The 18,071-nt window shown below is 44.8% G+C and overlaps 1 protein-coding gene across 1 annotated transcript; it reads right to left on the minus strand.

Moving 5' to 3' along the window:
* Positions 1-3,390: 3,390 nt before the first annotated feature.
* Positions 3,391-5,197, minus strand: LOC147984969 (uncharacterized). The gene is made up of 3 exons (XM_087541346.1): positions 4,230-5,197; positions 4,153-4,165; positions 3,391-3,576 (listed from the first exon to the last, which is right to left on the minus strand). The coding sequence occupies exons 1-3, from the start codon at positions 5,195-5,197 to the stop codon at positions 3,391-3,393; spliced, it is 1,167 nt and encodes a 388-aa protein (XP_087397472.1).
* Between the last annotated feature and the right edge of the window lie 12,874 nt (positions 5,198-18,071).

Consider the following 18,071-nt stretch of genomic DNA (forward strand, 5'->3'; position numbering starts at 1 on the left):
CTGAAGCCCTCAATCCTTTTCCCGGGGTTCGAAATGGCAATGGCGCCACCGTACGCGACGAAGCTCGCGCACGCGGAAGCAGTACCACGAGAGGTCCGGAGGTAGAAGTAGTGGCGCAGCAAGGCCACTGAGGGCTGCACCCCTACGTGAGCCTCGCAGTAATAGGCGAAGATTGCCAAGAGAAGGACGGAGTTGGGGTGGAGATGCAAGGTTTGCAGCTTATAGTGGCGGAGGACAGAGAAGAAGAACTCGGAGAAGGGAGGCACCATGGCAGCAGCAATGGCACTTACGAAGAGCGGATAGAAGGTGCTCCCTTGACCCTCAGGGGTGGCGGAGCCGGCTTTAAACATCTTCGCCCCGTTGACGCCCCGCGCCGTCGCCATCCGGCGCAACCGGGCAAGGCTCGCCTCCGACACGTTAGGCGGGAACAGGGCGGACAAGTACCAAGCTATGGCCGGGGGCTGGCGAGGCACCATGGATTCCTAGGTCACACGGTCGGAGCAGATCTGGAAATTTTGGAGGAAGGAAGGAGAGGCGCAAGAAAGGGGATCTGAGCAGCAACCGGGGAAAGCAAGGAGCAAAGCCTAGGTGGGTGCCGCTCCTTAATCAACTCGCACGGTTGCTATGGCGCCCACGTCCAATCAAGCGCCACGCGGCGCCCAAGGCCGCAGACTGTTAGGGCCCGCGGCGCTTCGCTCTTGCCCTTCCGCCTCCCTGCACGGCCAAGTCCGGGCGCGCCTTGGGCCCGGGGGCTACTGTCGGTGTTCTGGGAACGGGGGTCCCCAGAGTTGCCTGCATGCGGCCTGCGGCGTGGCTCAAAAGGGGGCCCAGCGCGGCCCATCTTCACCAACACAAACCCAAGACCCTCGCGAGGGGCCAAGCCTCGCGGGGCGGACGACGCGGAAGCTTCCTCAGGCACGGCCTCGTCAGGCTGGCTCACGAGGAGGCGGAGAGATCAAGGCGGGGTACCTCACGAGGTGCCCGTGACGCAAGCCATGACGACCGAGGGCGCCAGGCGGGTGCCAGCCCGCGCAGTGTCCTCCTTTCCTCTTTGGTGCAAAGGGGGCAAGCGCAGCCGCGGAGTACCGAGGCATCAGGCAAAGGTTGCCATTCCGGTGCAAAAAGACCAAGACCAGGAGGACTACGAGACGGAGGTCACCGTGGAGCCCAAGACGGCGTCATCCCCAGAGCTTTGCACAGGCGAAGACTACTTTTGTCAGGATAGCTAGTACTAGCTGTCCCCCTTCAAATTAGCCTGCCATTGTTGGCTCCCTTCCCGCTCGATATTTGGGAAGAGGACCAGGGCCCCTATAAATAGGACCGGCCACCCTCTAGACAGGAGAGAGAGGACCAAGGGCAAAAAGAAAGAGAGAGAGAGAGAGAGAGAGAAGGGCGACTGAGCTCCTCCCAGCAGTTCATCGCCCCAGCCAAGAAGAGACCCTTGCGAGGCTGTTCTTCCTTGTATTGTTCATCATCATCAGCCCAAGAGGCAATCCACCACACCACACACTGGAGTAGGGTATTACACCACAACGGTGGCCTGAACCAGTATAAACCCTGTGTCTCTTGTGTTGTTCTTTCCTTAGTTTAGATCCCAGCAAGGCGGAGGGGTGCAGGTAGGTAGGATACGAAAGCTCCGCACGTACCCCAGTGTTCGAACCTCAAGGGTCTGCCGGAACCCGAAATCCGACACTTTTACTTTAGGAGAAGCTACCAAACTCCTAGATAATATCATGGTTAATTATTCTCAATGGCACACCGAAAGATCTACTAGTAAAAAAGGTTCATGCTATAGAAGAAATTAATGTTTTGAGTGGAAAGATGGATGAACTTATGAAATTGTTTTCTAATAAGAGTGTTTCTTCTGATCCTAATGATATGCCTTTGTCAACTTTGATTGAGAATAATAATGAATCTATGGATGTGAATTTTGTTGGTAGGAACAATTTTTGTAATAACGCGTATAGAGGAAACTTTAATCCTAGGTCGTATCCTAGTAATTCCTCTAATAATTATGGTAATTCCTACAACAATTCTTATGGAAATAATAATAAGATGAACTCTGATTTTGAATCTAGTATTAAAGAATTTATTAGTTTGCAAAAGAGTTTCAATGCTTTAATTGAACAAAAATTGTCTAAGATTGATGAGTTGGCTAGGAACGTGGATAGAATTTCTCTTGATATTGATTCTTTGAAACTTAGATCTATTCCACCTAAGCACGATATCAATGAGTCTCTCAAAGCCATGAGAATTTCCATTGATGAGTGCAAAGAAAGAACCACTAGGATGCGTGCAAAAAAGGATTGCTTTATAAAAGCGTGTTCTTCTAGTTGTAATGATAATAAGGATCAAGATCTAAAAGTGATTGATGTGTCTCCTATTAAATCTTTTTTTTTGCAATATGAATCTTGATAATGATGGGACTGGAGATGAGTCAACTTTAGTTAAAAGCCGTCCCAATGATTCGGAGTTTTTTGATCTTGATGCAAAATTGGTAAAAGTGGGATTGATGAGGTCAAAACTTTACATAGCAATGAACCCACTATTTTGGATTTCAAGGAATTTGATTATGATAATTGCTCTTTAATAGATTGTATTTCCTTGTTGCAATCCGTGCTAAATTCTCCTCATGCTTATAGTCAAAATAAAGCTTTTACCAAACATATCGTTGATGCTTTAATGCAATCTTATGAAGAAAAGATTAAATTAGAAGTTTCTATCCCTAGAAAACTTCATGATGAGTGGGAACCTACTTGGTGTAGGGTGGAACCCTAAGTGGAGATCTTTCATGAATTGGAGGGGGAATCCCCAAGAACAGGATGAACACAAGAGGGAAAAACAAGAGGAACACTCAAGAACAAGTCCAATCACACATCCACTAGACAATCAAACACACAAGATCCACAAGGTACATGAACAATCAAAGGGAAATAAGATACATGGTAGAGTTCATCCCAACTCCTATGAAGGAGATGAGGGCTTGATGATCTAGATAGATCCTTCCCTCAAGAGGGGTCTTTATCCACTAGGGATCTTCTCCAATGGAGGCCTTGAACTGCAATGGAGTGTCTCTCTCTCAAGAGGAATCCCACAAGGGGATACATGAGCTAAGCTCTAGTGTTTAGATCTATTCTTAGCTAAGTCTAAATGGAGGAGATGAAGGAGTATATATAGTCCTAGGCAAAGAGAGGATAAGTGGGGGCGAAATGGTAAAACAAGGGCAAAGCCCGCAGCATCACACAGGGGCCCCGTGTGCATGGGGTAAGTGGAGCCCGTGCACACGGGGTATCTAGAGACCTGCCGCAAGGGCCCGTGCGCACGGGGTCCGTGAGGCCCGTGGGCGCGGGGGTTCCGTGGGCACGGTACACGCCCGTGCGCACGGGGTCTTCAGGACCGCCAGCCTGGGAGGCCCGTGGGCACGGGGTCAGAGGGGCACGTGCGCGCGGGGTCGCCTGGGAGCTGCTGCCTTCTTCTTGGCGCTTCCTTGTCCACTTCCAGGCTTCCCTCTTGGATGGTGTAGATGTTCTCTTCTTCTTCGACTCCTCCTCGATGAATGTGTAGCTCCGCCCACACCTATGTATGCACACGAGAGAGAGAGGTCAAGTAGTATACCATCCTCAAAAGGTACAAGTGGACACGTGTAAAGGAGATGATTCACCTTTGTATGTATGAAGTAGATGTGGCACGTGTCACTTGCCAAATGGACTATTGACATGGTGATGTCCTGGGAGCTGTCCTCCGTCTTCTTTCGTCGCCGCTTCCATGCTTCCCTCGCGGATGGTGTAGTTGTTTCTTGGCGCTTGCACTCCTCCTCAACATTTGTGAAGCTCCAACAATACCTATGCATGCACACGGGAGAAGTGTCAAGTAGTATACCATCCTCGAAGGGGTCAAGTGAGCACGTGTAAAGGAGATGATTCACCTTTATGTATGTGAAGTAGATGTCGCACGTGTCACTTGCCAAACGGACTCTTGATATGGTGATGTCCATAGGATGCTCCGCATCATCTCCCCTCCCTTGGGAAAGATCCGACCTCGGATCGAAAACCAAATCACCATGGGAAAGAGATGATGTTGCCGTGTAGTAGTGGACGATCACCAAGCATTCATCATCTTGTAGGTCCAAATGGGCACTCTCCGATGTCGTACCGTCTTGTAATTCCTTCAAAAGGAGCAAAGATAACAAGCACATGGAAAAACAAATGTGGTTGGCATAAGAGCAAAACCAAGCATTCAAGAGGTGATTCACCCAACAAGTGTTGTCATCAAGCATAGCATATGGTTTGACAAAGAAGTGTGGCATGGCATTTAAGCATATAAGGTGAGCACAATCAAGGACATCTTGGAAACAAGTATGCAAATGGGAGGTAAAGATGCTAATATGTGTGACAAGTGAACAAGCATCAACCTCAATATCATAGCAAGAATGCGCATTGTGCTCAACAAAAGGTCTATGGTAGGCATAGGAATCATTCATGACACCAAATATAATGAGATGTCGAAACACATGGGGAAAGTGCAAGACAATCCAAGCATAATGTGCATATGGTGTAGTGAAGATATCATGGCACTCAACACAAAGGAAGGAGCAATTGTTCAATATGTGTGAGGCAATCAAGTCAAGCATGTAGCAGCCAATGGGACATGGCATATGTGAAGTGATGACATTGTTGCAACCAAACATGTGATAGGAGCAAGTAATCCAAGAATTGGATGCAACACACAAGGCATATATATCATGATGCATGGAATTGTGAAAATGACAAGTGGAAGCAAGATCTCTAACATGTGCGCAAGCAAGGGGTCCAAGATGACAAATAAGTCGCATGGTGCAAGCAACATAAGTAGTATGATCCACAATATGCATGCTCATGGTTTGGGGGTTCTGAAAAGAGAAGGATATCACCTTGAAAACATGTTCTTGTGTGTCCTTCACAATGCCGAAGTACAAGCAAGTGCGATGTAGAATCATCATGGTAGAAGGTGGTTCGCTTTCAAGAGCTTGGATTGTCAACTCACGTGACGTGGAAGTTGACACGAAGTCCAAGTATCCTACACATGCACACAACAAAAGAAAGAACGTATGCGCATGGTAGATAAACACATAATCCATCATGATGGTTCTCTTCTTTTGCACATAACCATTAGAAGCACAAGTGCGTGAAGAATATGATGCAACAATGGCAATATTCATGGCACTAGGTATATGGTGCAAAGAGGTAAGACAAGCATGCTTCATAAGGAATATGTCAAAATCTCCAAATATATGTGAGAATGCTATGGGGGAAAACTCATTATCAAGACTAAAGGCATAATTGCACTCAATACATGGCAAATCATCTAGCATGAGAGAGGCAACACATGGAGATATATGGCAAGAAGCAATAACAATCATATGCAAAGCATGTAAGTGGTTGTCATCAACCGCATGAAGTGAGCAAGTATGAATCATCGGTGATGCAATAAGGCAAGCAATCATAAGAATCAAGTTGTGCAAGCTAGTAGTGCAAAGATGCAACATACTAGAGGAAATCATGGCAATCATGTCATGTGAGCAAATAATAAGCATAGGCAATGCACATGGCATATCGCAAGCACGAACACAAAGCAAGATGAAAGTATCATCATAGGTATGGGGCACAAAGCAAACATGGCAATAACAATCAATATCTCCACCAAGCTTGCAAATACACATACAAGTATGAGAATCAATCATCATGTGTAATGCAAAGCATGGGTCACGAATGCATGCCAAAGGCATAGTAATGAACATATCATGCAAAGTGAACATGGCAAGATGGGCATAGAATAGGTAATGGATAATAACCCATAGCCAAGGGAGGGCCATGTAGAAGAAATGCGCGAAGTCTTTGCGCGAAGAGAGCAGTGGGATAGACAATCCATGGGATCCCAAGTCATCATTGCTCTCTAGAGCTTGTTTTGCCAACTCGTGGGATTGCGAGGTTGACAAGTATTCATGGGTACCTACACAAAAGATACACAAACCAAAGAAATTGTGCGCATGGTAAATGTACACATCATCCATCATGATGTGTATGTGCACGTGAGAGTTAGCACAAGATAAGCATCGCTCAAAGAAATTTGATGCATCGATGAAAGAATAGTTATTGTGTATAACACGATGGGGATGCAAATTGAGCATACAGGTATAAGGATCATGCAATGGATGGGATGAATCAAAATCTCCTAAAATGTATGAGGAAACTATGGGGGTCTCCTCATGAGCAATGTTGGAAACGTCATATGGAGAAAATGGACAACATCCAAAACAATGCATATCCGTAGCTAGATGGTTATGGCATGGCATATGAGATAAATAATGCAAAGGTAGCATATCAATATCATCACAAGAAAAACAAATGCCAATAACCATGGGCTTGTCATCTGTGCCATAAGTGCAAATTGGGTTAATCTTAATGGCATATGCATAGTCACTATGAAGAGATTGCAAATATGACATGTGGTCAATCTCATGCATAGCATATGACAAGTCAAGCGGATTGGCAAACATGATGTGACCGAGAGAATTAGGACAAGAGATCCTATGTAACATGGCATCACAACTAATAGACTCCACATGGCAATCATCATACTCATCATAAATGGGTAAATCATCGCATGGGGAAGTCACACTAGCATGAAGCATGGAAATAGGTTGATCAACATCATGCAAGCAATCAACGTCAAGAATGTCCACTAGTGGGACTAGAGCATCACCTTCACCTATGTTACCTTTGTCATTCCACTCATGTGGTGTAGGTGAGGTGGGAAAGACCAAATGGTGGTCATCTTCATCTTGATGGAACCATGTGGGGGGTGCATCACATTCCACCATGGCCATCGTCTTGTCCAAAGGTAGGACGAAGTCGTCGAGAATCGGCGCGTCATCATGTAAGGGACCTAGCACCAAATGAGAAGACACAATAGAGGTAGAGGTCAAGTCGTTAGAAATCATAGTGGCCTCACATGCCCTATCAACTACCTCACTCTCTCTATGTGGTGGTTCACTCACTCCCTCACAAATAGGTGCACTCAAACTCACATACGGTGGAGTCGCTCTTCTCACTCAAGAGGTGGGGGTTGTGGCTCTCCTCACATGGGAATTGTGGAAACACATTATATATGGGGCTAGTGGTGAAGTCACTCTCACTCTCAATATGGTGGCAAAAGTCACTCAAGTCATCATGCGTCGCCGTGGTCGAGGTGACATACTCAACCATCTCATCGTTGTCGCCATGGATGAAGGTCGAAGATGGCACATCGTCACTCGCGCCTCCTAAGATGGAAGCAACATCCTTGCTCGCCACCGTGTCGCTCGCCTCCAAACCTTGGTCGTAGAAGGTCTCCGTAGTTGAACTCGTCGTCGCACCGTCTTGAAAAGGAGTCATAGGAGACTCGGCATCATCAATGCCACAAAGAGGGATGGCGGTGAAGTCGAACTTGGGAGCATCGTCTTGGAGCTCATCGGGCTTGGACATCGTGGTGGTACTAGCCTCATGCTCGTCGTGTTGGAGCTTGGTCTTCGAGAAGTGAGCTTGGGATGGAGAAGCCTTGGCCTTCATGAGTTCTTGTTCCGCCTTGAGAGCACCAATGTAGTTGTCGTCGAGGGACTTGTAGTTCTCAAGGAAGATAGGCTTGGAGATGTCGTTGTTCAATCCCATCATGAAGTGGAACTTCATTGACATGGGGTCGTCCACGCCGGCACGTCGCAAGGCAAGCTTCATCTCCTTGAAGTACTCGTCGATGGACTTGGATCCTTGGATGGTGTTCTCCAATTGGCGTAGAAGTTGTTTCGTGTAGGTTGGAGGCACGAACTCTCGCCGCATAGCTTTCTTCGTCTTGGGCCAACTCATGTCGTAGCTCTCCAAAGGTGCGTGAAGCCACCATGTGGACGCGTAGTCGTGGAAGTTTCTTGAGGCGCACTTCACTTGATCTTCAGGAGGGACTTGGTGTAGCTTGAGGTAGTCGTCCATCAAACGCTCCCACTCGAGATAATCATCGGGTTCTAGAGTCCCATAGAAAGGAATCTCGTGGTTGGTGTCGAGGTCGTAGTAGCTCGAGGGAGTAGTGGACTTGAGATCGTGGAGTAGGCGAAGATGTCAAAGGTGTTGAAGAAGCCATAGCCTTGTAGTCTATGTTACTGTACTGTATGGCCCGTGCGCACGGGGTTGCTGTAGGTCGTGTGCATGGGGGTCGAGGGCCCGTGTGCACGGGGGTGGCAGAGAAGCCAACTCTCGTCCAGTAGGTCGCTCTTCATGGTCTTGTCGATGTCGATGCTTGTGTGTACTTGCCGTAGATGGTAGCTCGGGAGTCTTTGCACTTGAGCGTCTTCTCGAAGATGAGGAAGACCGCTTGCCGTTCTTGATGAGGACCTTGAGCTCCTCCATGTGCTTGTCCATCTTGGCGTCGAGGACGTTCTTCATAGCATCGAACTCGTCGTCGTGGTTGTAGACCGGAGGTGAAATGCATTGCCTATCCATCACAAAACTCGAGCAAAGGTGAGTAGGAAATGAGATAAACAATACCAAGCTACCTTTTCCCAAAGTTGAGGATGTATCTCGTATCACTCAATGTGAGATGAACGAATAGTGGAATTGGTACCGGACTTGTTCACTCACACCTATCAAGTAAAGCTTATGGTGGAGCTCGGTGAGGATAGTGGCACAAAAATTTGATGCAAAATGTTAGCAAGAGTCAATAATGTTGGAAAAGATTCACAAATTCGCAAGTGAAACAAGTAGACCAATAGAAATATGTGGCACACGGAAAAAAACACACGGATAGATAAATGGGGTTGTGCAACCAAGGAATGAGCACAAAATGTGGAATTCACGGAAAACGCTCATGTTGCACAACTCAAGAGAGACACTGGCATGATTGCTCAATAGGCGGATACGACACTTGTGCACAACCTATAAGATGCAAAATGTACGAGCTTTCTATCCCAAGTATGCTATGTGTATGATGTTCCTGTTGTTCTTCTCAAGGTGATCCAAGATGATCGGATATGACAATCTTATGCGCAATGTGGTATGATGTTATGGCACTAGCTTACAAGCTCTTTGCTCCTTCTCTTCTTTTGCTTAAAAGCTTATTCTCTTTTTTTATGACCACTATGCGAAATGCACAAACCAAGATAGCAATTGTGTATAGGCGGGAACAATCTTGTGACACAAGAGATGATATGATGATACCAATATGATATGGTATGTATGCAATGGAAGGTGTAGATCACTAATGTGCACAAGTAACGTTGCCGGCAGTACTCAAATGGCTAGTCTCGATAGGCAAGTGACGCAAAAGGGGCTAGGGGTTATCAATGCAATTGCAAGGGGAATGTACAATGGTGTCGTCGAGGTTACCGTCCTTGAAGATGGTGAGTGGCGGTGTTCTTGATGTAGATACCAAGATGATGGAGACTCGTCCCTAAGTAGCCGAAACACCTTAGGAAACGGTAAAAAACCGCGAACTCAAAATCTCACGGACAAAAGTCAAATGGTGGTAGCGGAGATGGCAATGAGGAAGTGGTGCTGATGGATGATGAAGAAGCAACCGTCCCTAAGTAGCCGAAACACCTTAGGAGACTCAAGTCACCACTAAAACAACCACAAATACTAAATGGAGCAAAATGGGTTAGGTTGCAGAAGGCTATGGTGGATTTTGCGGATGGTATGGTGGAAGGCCTATGCAAAGATGCCAAAATGTGAAAATTTTGATGGAGTCAAATGGTGATGGAACCTATCTAGGTGGATGGGGGATGTAAATAGCTACTCAACGAGGTAAAGAACTCGACAATCAGACTCCGGATGTGGAAGTTATGGCCGAAACGGTGAAGTGCACGCGGCTGCTGTAGGGGGGGCGTGCGCACGGGGTATAGGGCCCGTGGGCACGGGGTGCCGTGCGCACGGTACACACACCGAGGGCACGGGGTCACCTGGGACACGCGGGTTTGGCGGATTTCTTCCAGATCTGGGCTCCAGATGGATGGATCTCGTTGCTGGGGTTTAGCTGGGGGTATGGGGGTGGTATGGGAGGGTGGGAGGTCGAAGGGACAGCGGCCGAAGCGCATTGGAAGGATCGTGTGCATGGGGTCTGTCTGGCCCGTGTGCACGGGGTGCTCTGTGAGCGGATGAACTACTCCAGATCCGTGGGTAATCTCGAAATTGGGGTCAAAATCTAAGGATGGAAGGTAGGGGAAGGTGGAGGAAAGCTAGATCCACTTGAAACCAAGCAAATCCATGGATCAAATCCAACAAAACATCATCAAAACCAACAAATCACAAAAAAAATTGGGCTATTTTTGGTGGGGATTTTTGAAATTGGGGAAGAACACAACAAAACTAGGCTAGAAAACAAAGAGGGCGGCTCCAATTTCGTGAGAAACCATGGCTCATGATACCAAAATGGTGTAGGGTGGAACCCTAAGTGGAGATCTTTCACGAATTGGAGGGGGAATCCCCAAGAACAAGATGAACACAAAAGGGAAAAACAAGAGGAACACTCAAGAACAAGTCCAATCACACATCCACTAGACAATCAAACACACAAGATCCACAAGGTACATGAACAATCAAAGGGAAATACGATACATGGTAGAGTTCATCCCAAATCCTATGAAGGAGATGAGGGCTTGATGATCTAGATAGATCCATCCCTCAAGAGGGGTCTTTATCCACTAGGGATCTTCTCCAATGGAGGCCTTGAACTCCAATGGAGTGTCTCTCTCTCAAGAGGAATCCCACAAGGGGTGATACATGAGCTAAGCTCTAGTGTTTAGATCTATTCTTAGCTAAGTCTAAATGGAGGAGATGAAGAAGTATATATAGTCCTAGGCAAAGAGAGGGATAAGTGGGGGCGAAATGTTAAAACAAGGGCAAAGCCCGCAGCATCACACAGGGGGCCCCGTGTGCACGGGATAAGTGGAGCCCGTGCGCACGGGGTATCCAGAGGTTACCGTCCGCGGTGATGATGAGTGGCGATGATCTTGATGGAGATAACAAGATGATGGATAATCGTCCCTATAGCCGAAACACCTTAGGTAACAGAAAAACCACGAACTCAAAATCTCAAATGTCAAATGTCAAATGGTGGTAGCGGGATATGGTGGTGGTTTTGTGGAAGCTCAATGGAATTGCGGAATGTCAATGATGGGTTGTGGAGTACGCAATACGAAAATGGAGGTTAAGGTGGTGTACTATACACGGTGTCAGAGTTGGAAGCACAGTCCCTAAGTAGCCGAAACACTTTAGGAGACACAACTCACAACACAAACAAAATTGGGTTAAGTTGGGGTGGCGGAAGTGTGAGGTGGGCAAAACTATGCAGGAGTTATGGTGGTGGTCGTTGATGAAGAAGCAACCATCCCTAAGTAGCTTAGACACCTTAGGAAACTCAAATCACTCCTCAAGCAACCACTAATGCAATGGGGAACAAAATTGGTTAGGTTGCGGAAGTCAGTGGTGGTGTAGCGGATGATGTGGTGGAAGCCCTAGGCAAAGATGCCAAAGTTCCAAAAAATTTGATGGGTTCAAAAGGTGGTGAAACCAAGGTGAGGTCCTCGGGCACGTCGATAGCTTCAAAACGAGCCAAAGAACACTCAAATCAGAGTTCGGAGTGAAAAGTTGTGATGAAAATGGTGAACAAGGCTGATGCTGAAATTCTATGCAATGTTTCGGGTTAGGCCGGAAGTTCCGGGGGTCGCGGAAAAAGTCTCGGGGAAGCCGGGGGATTTTGGGTAAACTCTTTGTTTAGCCCGGATGTTCCGGGGTGAGGACGGAAGTTCCGGGGGACGGAAGTTCCGGGGGAGTCCGGAAGTTCCGGGGGTCGTGGAATTTCTTCCGGGACGAACCCTAAATTCCAGATCTGAGAACGGGGGCGGAAAAAATCGATTTCCTGGGTAAAAAATTGGGAAGATTTTGTGGATAGAGATGGGGGAAAAGATGGGGAATGCTAGATCCACTTGAGACACAATGAATCCATGGATCAAAATCAACAAAACATCGTCAAACCAACAAATCACAAAAAATAGGGGCTATTTTTGGTGGGGATTTTCAAAATCGGGTAAGAACGCAACAAAATTAGGCTAGAAAACGAAGAGGGGAGGCTCCAAAATCATGATCAACGTGGCTCTAGATACCAAGATGATGTAGGGTAGAACCCTAGTGGCCCGATCTTTCACGATAGGAGTGGGATCCCACGAAGAACACGAAGAACACGAGGTGGAAAGAGAGGGAAATCACAAGGGGAACACAAGAAAAACACTAGACCAACAAGAATAAGTCACACATGTGCTAGATCCTCGAATACATAAGAGAAGATACACGATCCACGAACAACTAAGGACGATACAAGGGTAGCCGGTCTTCTCCGTGAGGAGGTCTTGAATCCACGGGGGGATCTTCCCTTAGAAAGGGGGCTTGAATCCAAAGGGATCTTGGTGTAGGGTGGAACCCTAAGTGGAGATCTTTCACGAATTGGAGGGGGAATCCCCAAGAACAAGATGAACACAAGAGGAAAAACAAGAGGAACACTCAAGAACAAGTCCAATCACACATCCCCTAGACAATAAAACATACAAGATCCACAAGGTACATGAACAATCAAAGGGAAATACGATACATGGTAGAGTTCATCCCAAATCCTATGAAGGAGATGAGGGCTTGATGATCTAGATAGATCCTTCCCTCAAGAGGGGTCTTCATCCACTAGGGATCTTCTCCAATGGAGGCCTTGAACTCCAATGGAGTGTCTCTCTCTCAAGAGGAATCCCACAAGGGGAGATACATGAGCTAAGCTCTAGTGTTTAGATCTATTCTTAGCTAAGTCTAAATGGAGGAGATGAAGGAGTATATATAGTCCTAGGCAAAGAGAGGGATAAGTGGGGGCGAAATGTTAAAACAAGGGCAAAGCCCGCAGCATCACACAGGGGGCCCCGTGTGCACGGGGTAAGTGGAGCCCGTGCGCACGGGATATCCAGAGACCTGACGCAAGGGCCCATGCGCACGGGGTCCGTGAGGCCCATGGGAACGGGGGTCCCGTGGGCACGGTACACGCCCGTGTGCATGGGGTCTTCATGACCGCCAGCCTGGGAGGCCCGTGGGCACGGGGTCGGAGGGGCCCATGCGCACGGGGTCGCCTGGGAGCTGCTCCCTTCTTCTTGGCACTTCCTTCTCCGCTTCCAGGCTTCCCTCTTGGATGGTGTAGATGTTCTCTTCTTCTTCGACTCCTCCTTGATGAATGTGTAGCTCTGCTCACACCTATGTATGCACACGAGAGATGGGTCAAGTAGTATACCATCCTTGAAAGGTACAAGTGGACACGTGTAAAGGAGATGATTCACCTTTGTATGTATGAAGTAGATGTGGCACATGTCACTTGCCAAATGGACTCTTGACATGGTGATGTCCATAGGATTCTCCACATCACTACTATTAAAATTAAAATTAAAGATCATGAATGCTATGCTTTATGTGATTTGGGTGCTAGCGTTTCTACGATTCCAAAAACTTTGTGTGATGTGTTAGGTTTCCATGAATTTGATGATTGTTCTTTAAATGTGCACCTCGCGGATTCCAATATTAAGAAACCTATGGGAAGGATTAATGTTGTTCTTATTGTTGCAAATAGGAATTATGTGCACGTAGATTTCATTGTTCTTGATATTGATTGCAATCCTACATGTCCCATTATTCTTGGTGCCCTTAGAATGATTGGTGCAATTATTGATATGAAAGAAGGGAATATTAGATTCCAATTTCCGTTAAGGAAAGGTATGGAAAACTTTCCTAGAAAGAAAATAAAATTATCTTATGAATCTATTATGAGAGCCACTTATGGATTGCATACGAAAGATGATAATACCTAGATATATTCTTGTTTTTATGCCTAGCTAGGGGCGTTAAACGATAGCACTTGTTGGGAGGCAACCCAATTTTATTTTTGTTTCTGGCTTTTTGGTTCTGTTTAGTAATAAATAATTCATCTAGCCTTTGTTTAGATATGTTTTTATTCTTTTAATTAGTGTTTGTGCCAAGTAGAACCTTTGGGAAGACTTGGGGGAAGTTTTTGCAATCTTGCTGTAAAAAAACAGAAACTTTTGCGCTCACGAGGTTTGCTGCCATTTATTACTGGAGGGTGCGATTAGGTTGATTATTTTTGAATATGATTAATAGAAAAATACCTCACGTCCACGAATTTATTTCGGAATTTTGGAGGTCACATAAGTATTTGAAACCTACATATTACTACAGACTGTTCTGTTTTTGACAGATTCTGTTTTTCGTGTGTTGTTTGCTTATTTTGATGAATCTATGGCTAGTATCGGAGGGTATGAACCATAGAGAAGTTGGAATATAGTAGGTTAAACACCAATATAAATAAATATTGAGTTTATTACAGTACCTTATGTGGTGGTTTGTTTTCTTATACTAGCGGAGCTCATGAGATTTTCTGTTGAGTTTTGTGTTGTGAAGTTTTCAAGTTTTTGGGTAAAGATTTGATGGATTATGGAATAAGGAGTGGCAAGAGCCTAAGCTTGGGGATGCCCAAGGCACCCAAAGTTAAAATTCAAGTACAACCAAAAGCCTAAGCTTGGGGATGCATCGGATGGCATCCCCTCTTTCGTCTTTGATCATCTGTAACTTTACTTGAGGCTATATTTTTATTCACCACATGATATGTGTTTTGCTCGGAGCGTCTTGTATAATTTGAGTCTTTGCTTTTTAGTTTACCACAATCATCCTTGTTGTACACACCTTTTGGGATAGACACACATGAATCGAAATTTATTAGAATACTCTATGTGCTTCACTTATATCTCTTGAGCTAGATAATTTTGCTCTAGTTCTTCACTTATATCTTTTAGAGCACGGTGGTGGTTTTATTTTATAGGAATTATTGATCTCTCATGATTCACTTACATTATTTTGAGAGTCCTTTATAACAGCATGGTAATTTTCTTTGGTTATGAAATTAGTCCTAATATGATAGGCATCCAAGATGGGTATAATAAAAACTATCATAAAAAGTCCATTGAATACTATGAGAAGTTTGATACTTGATGATTGTTTTGAGATATGAATATGGTGATATTAAAGTGTTCTAGTTGAGTAGTTGTGAATTGAGAAATACTTGTGTTGAAGATTGCAAGTCCCGTAGCATGCACGTATGGTAACCGTTGTGTAACAAATTTGAAACATGAGGTGTTCTTTGATTGTCTTCCTTATAAGTGGCGGTTGGGGACGAGCGATGTTCTTTTCCTACCAATCTATCCCCCTAGGAGCATGCGCGTAATGCTTGGTTTTTGATGACTTATAGATTTTTGCAATAAGTATGTGACTTCTTTATGACTAATGTTGAGTCCATGGATTATACGCACTCTCACCCTTCCATCATTGCTAGCCTCTTTGGTACCGTGCATTGCCCTTTCTCACCTTGAGAGTTGGTGCAAACTTCGCCGGTGCATCCAAACCCCGTGATATGATATGCTCTATCACACATAAACCTCCTTATATCTTCCTCAAAACAGCCACCATACCTACCTATTATGGTATTTCCAAAGCCATTTCGAGATATATTGCCATGCAACTTTCCCCCGGTTTATTTATGACACGCTTCATCATTGTCATATTGCCTTGCATGATCATGTAGTTGACATCGTATTTGTGGCAAAGCCACCAAGCATAATTTATCATACATGTCACTCTTGATTCATTGCCCTTCTCGGTACACTGCCGGAGGCATTCATATAGAGTCAGATTTTGTTCTACTATCGAGTTGTAAATAAGTAGAAGTGTGATGATCATCATTAATAGAGCATTGTCCCAAATAAAAAAAGAGAAAGGCCAAATAAAAAAGGCCCAAAAAGAGATAAAAAGGGACAATGCTACTATCCTTTCTTTACACACTTGTGCTTCAAAGTAGCACCATGATCTTTATGATAGAGAGTCTCTTGTTTTGTCACTTTCATATACTTGTGGGAATTTTTCATTATAGAACTTGGCTTGTGTGTTCCAACAATGGGCTTCCTCAAATGCCCTAAGTCTTCGTGAGCAAGCAAGTTGGATGCACACCCACTTAGTTTATTTTGTTGAGCTTTCATACATTTATAGCTCTAGTGCATCCGTTGCATGGCAATCCCTACTCCTTGCATTGACATCAATTGATGGGCATCTCCCTAGCCCGTTGATTAGCCGCGTCGATGTGAGACTTTCTCCTTTTTTGTCTTCTCCACATAACCCCCATCATCATATTGTATTCCACCCATAGTACCATGTCCATGGCTCACGCTCATGTATTGCGTGAAAATTGAAAAAATATTGAAATTACTAAAGTATGAAACAATTGATTGGCTTGTCATCGTGGTTGTGCATGATGAGAGCATTCTTGTGTGGCGAAAATGAAGCATGACCAAACTATATGATTTTGTAGGGATGAACTTTCTTTGGCCATGTTATTTTGAGAAGACATGATTGCTCAGTTAGTATGCTTGAAGTATTATTATTTTTATGTCAATATTAAAATTTTGTCTTGAATCTCTTGGATTTTAAAATTCATGCCACAATAAAGAAAATTATATTGAGAATTATGCTAGGTAGCATTCCACATCAAAAAATTTGTTTTTATCATTTACCTACTCGAGGACGACCAGGAATTAAGCTTGGGGATGCTTGATACGTCTCCAACCTATCTATAATTTTTGAATGTCCATGCTATTATATTATATGTTTTGGATGTTTAATGGGCTTTATTATACACTTTTATTTTATTTTTGGGACTAACCTACTAACCCAAGGCCCGGTGCAAATTGCTGCTTTTTTGCCTATTTCAGTGTTTCGCAGAAAAGGAATATCAAACGGAATCCAAACAGAATAAACCTTCGGGAGAGTTATTTTTGGAACAAACGTGATCCAGGGGACTTGGAGTAGACGTTAAGAAAGAAGAGAGGAGGCCACGAGGCAGGGAGGTGCGCCCCCACCCTCGTGGGGCCCTCGCAGCTCCACCGACCTACTTCTCCCTCCTATATATATAGATAAACCCCGAAAACATCCAGGAGCACCACGAAACCCTACTTCCACCGCCGCAACCTTCTGTACCCAAGAGATCCCTTCTTCGGGCCTTTTCTGGAGCTCCGCCGGAGGGGGAATCGATCACGGAGGGCTTCTACATCAACACCATAGCCTCTTTGATGATGTGTGAGTAGTTTACCACAGACCTTCGGGTCCATAGTTATTAGCTAGATTGCTTCTTCTCTCTCTTTGGATCTCAATACAATGTTCTCCTCGATCTTCTTGGAGATCTATTCGATGTAATTCTTTTTGTGGTGTGTTTGTCGAGATCCGATGAATTGTGGGTTTATGATCAAGCTTATCTATGAACAATATTTGATTCTTTTCTGAAATCTTTTATGTATGATTGGTTATCTTTGCAAGTCTCTTCGAATTATTAGTTTGGTTTGGCCTACTAGATTGATCTTTCTTGCAATGGAAGAAGTGCTTAGCTTTGGGTTCAATCTTGCGGTGTCCTTTCCTAGTGACAGCAGGGGCAGCAAGGCACGTATTGTATTGTTGCCATCGAGGATAAAAAGATGGGGTTTATATCATATTGTTTGAGTTTATCCCTCTACATCATGTCATCTTGCCTAATGCGTTACTCTGTTCTTATGAATTTAATACTCTACATGCATGCTGGAGAGTGATTGATGTGTGGATTAATAGTAGTAGATGCAGAATCGTTTAGGTCTACTTGTCGCGGACGTGATGCCTATATACATGATCATGCCTAGATATTCTCATAATTATGCACTTTTTTGTCAATTGCTCAACAGTAATTTGTTTACCAACCATAATACTTATGCTATCTTGAGAGAAGCCACTAGTGAAACCTATGGCCCCCGGGTCTATCTTTTATCATATAAGTTTCCAATCTATTCTATTTTTCAATCTTTACTTTCAATCTATATCATAAAAATACCAAAAATATTTATCTTATTATCTCTATCAGATCTCACTCTCATAAGTGACCTTGAAGGGATTAACAACCCCTTTATC

The sequence above is a fragment of the Triticum urartu genome, chromosome 2A (genome assembly GCF_056163025.1).
Source record: "Triticum urartu cultivar PI428250 chromosome 2A, HENAU_Tu73, whole genome shotgun sequence".
In the NCBI taxonomy this organism is placed as follows: Eukaryota; Viridiplantae; Streptophyta; class Magnoliopsida; order Poales; family Poaceae; genus Triticum; species Triticum urartu.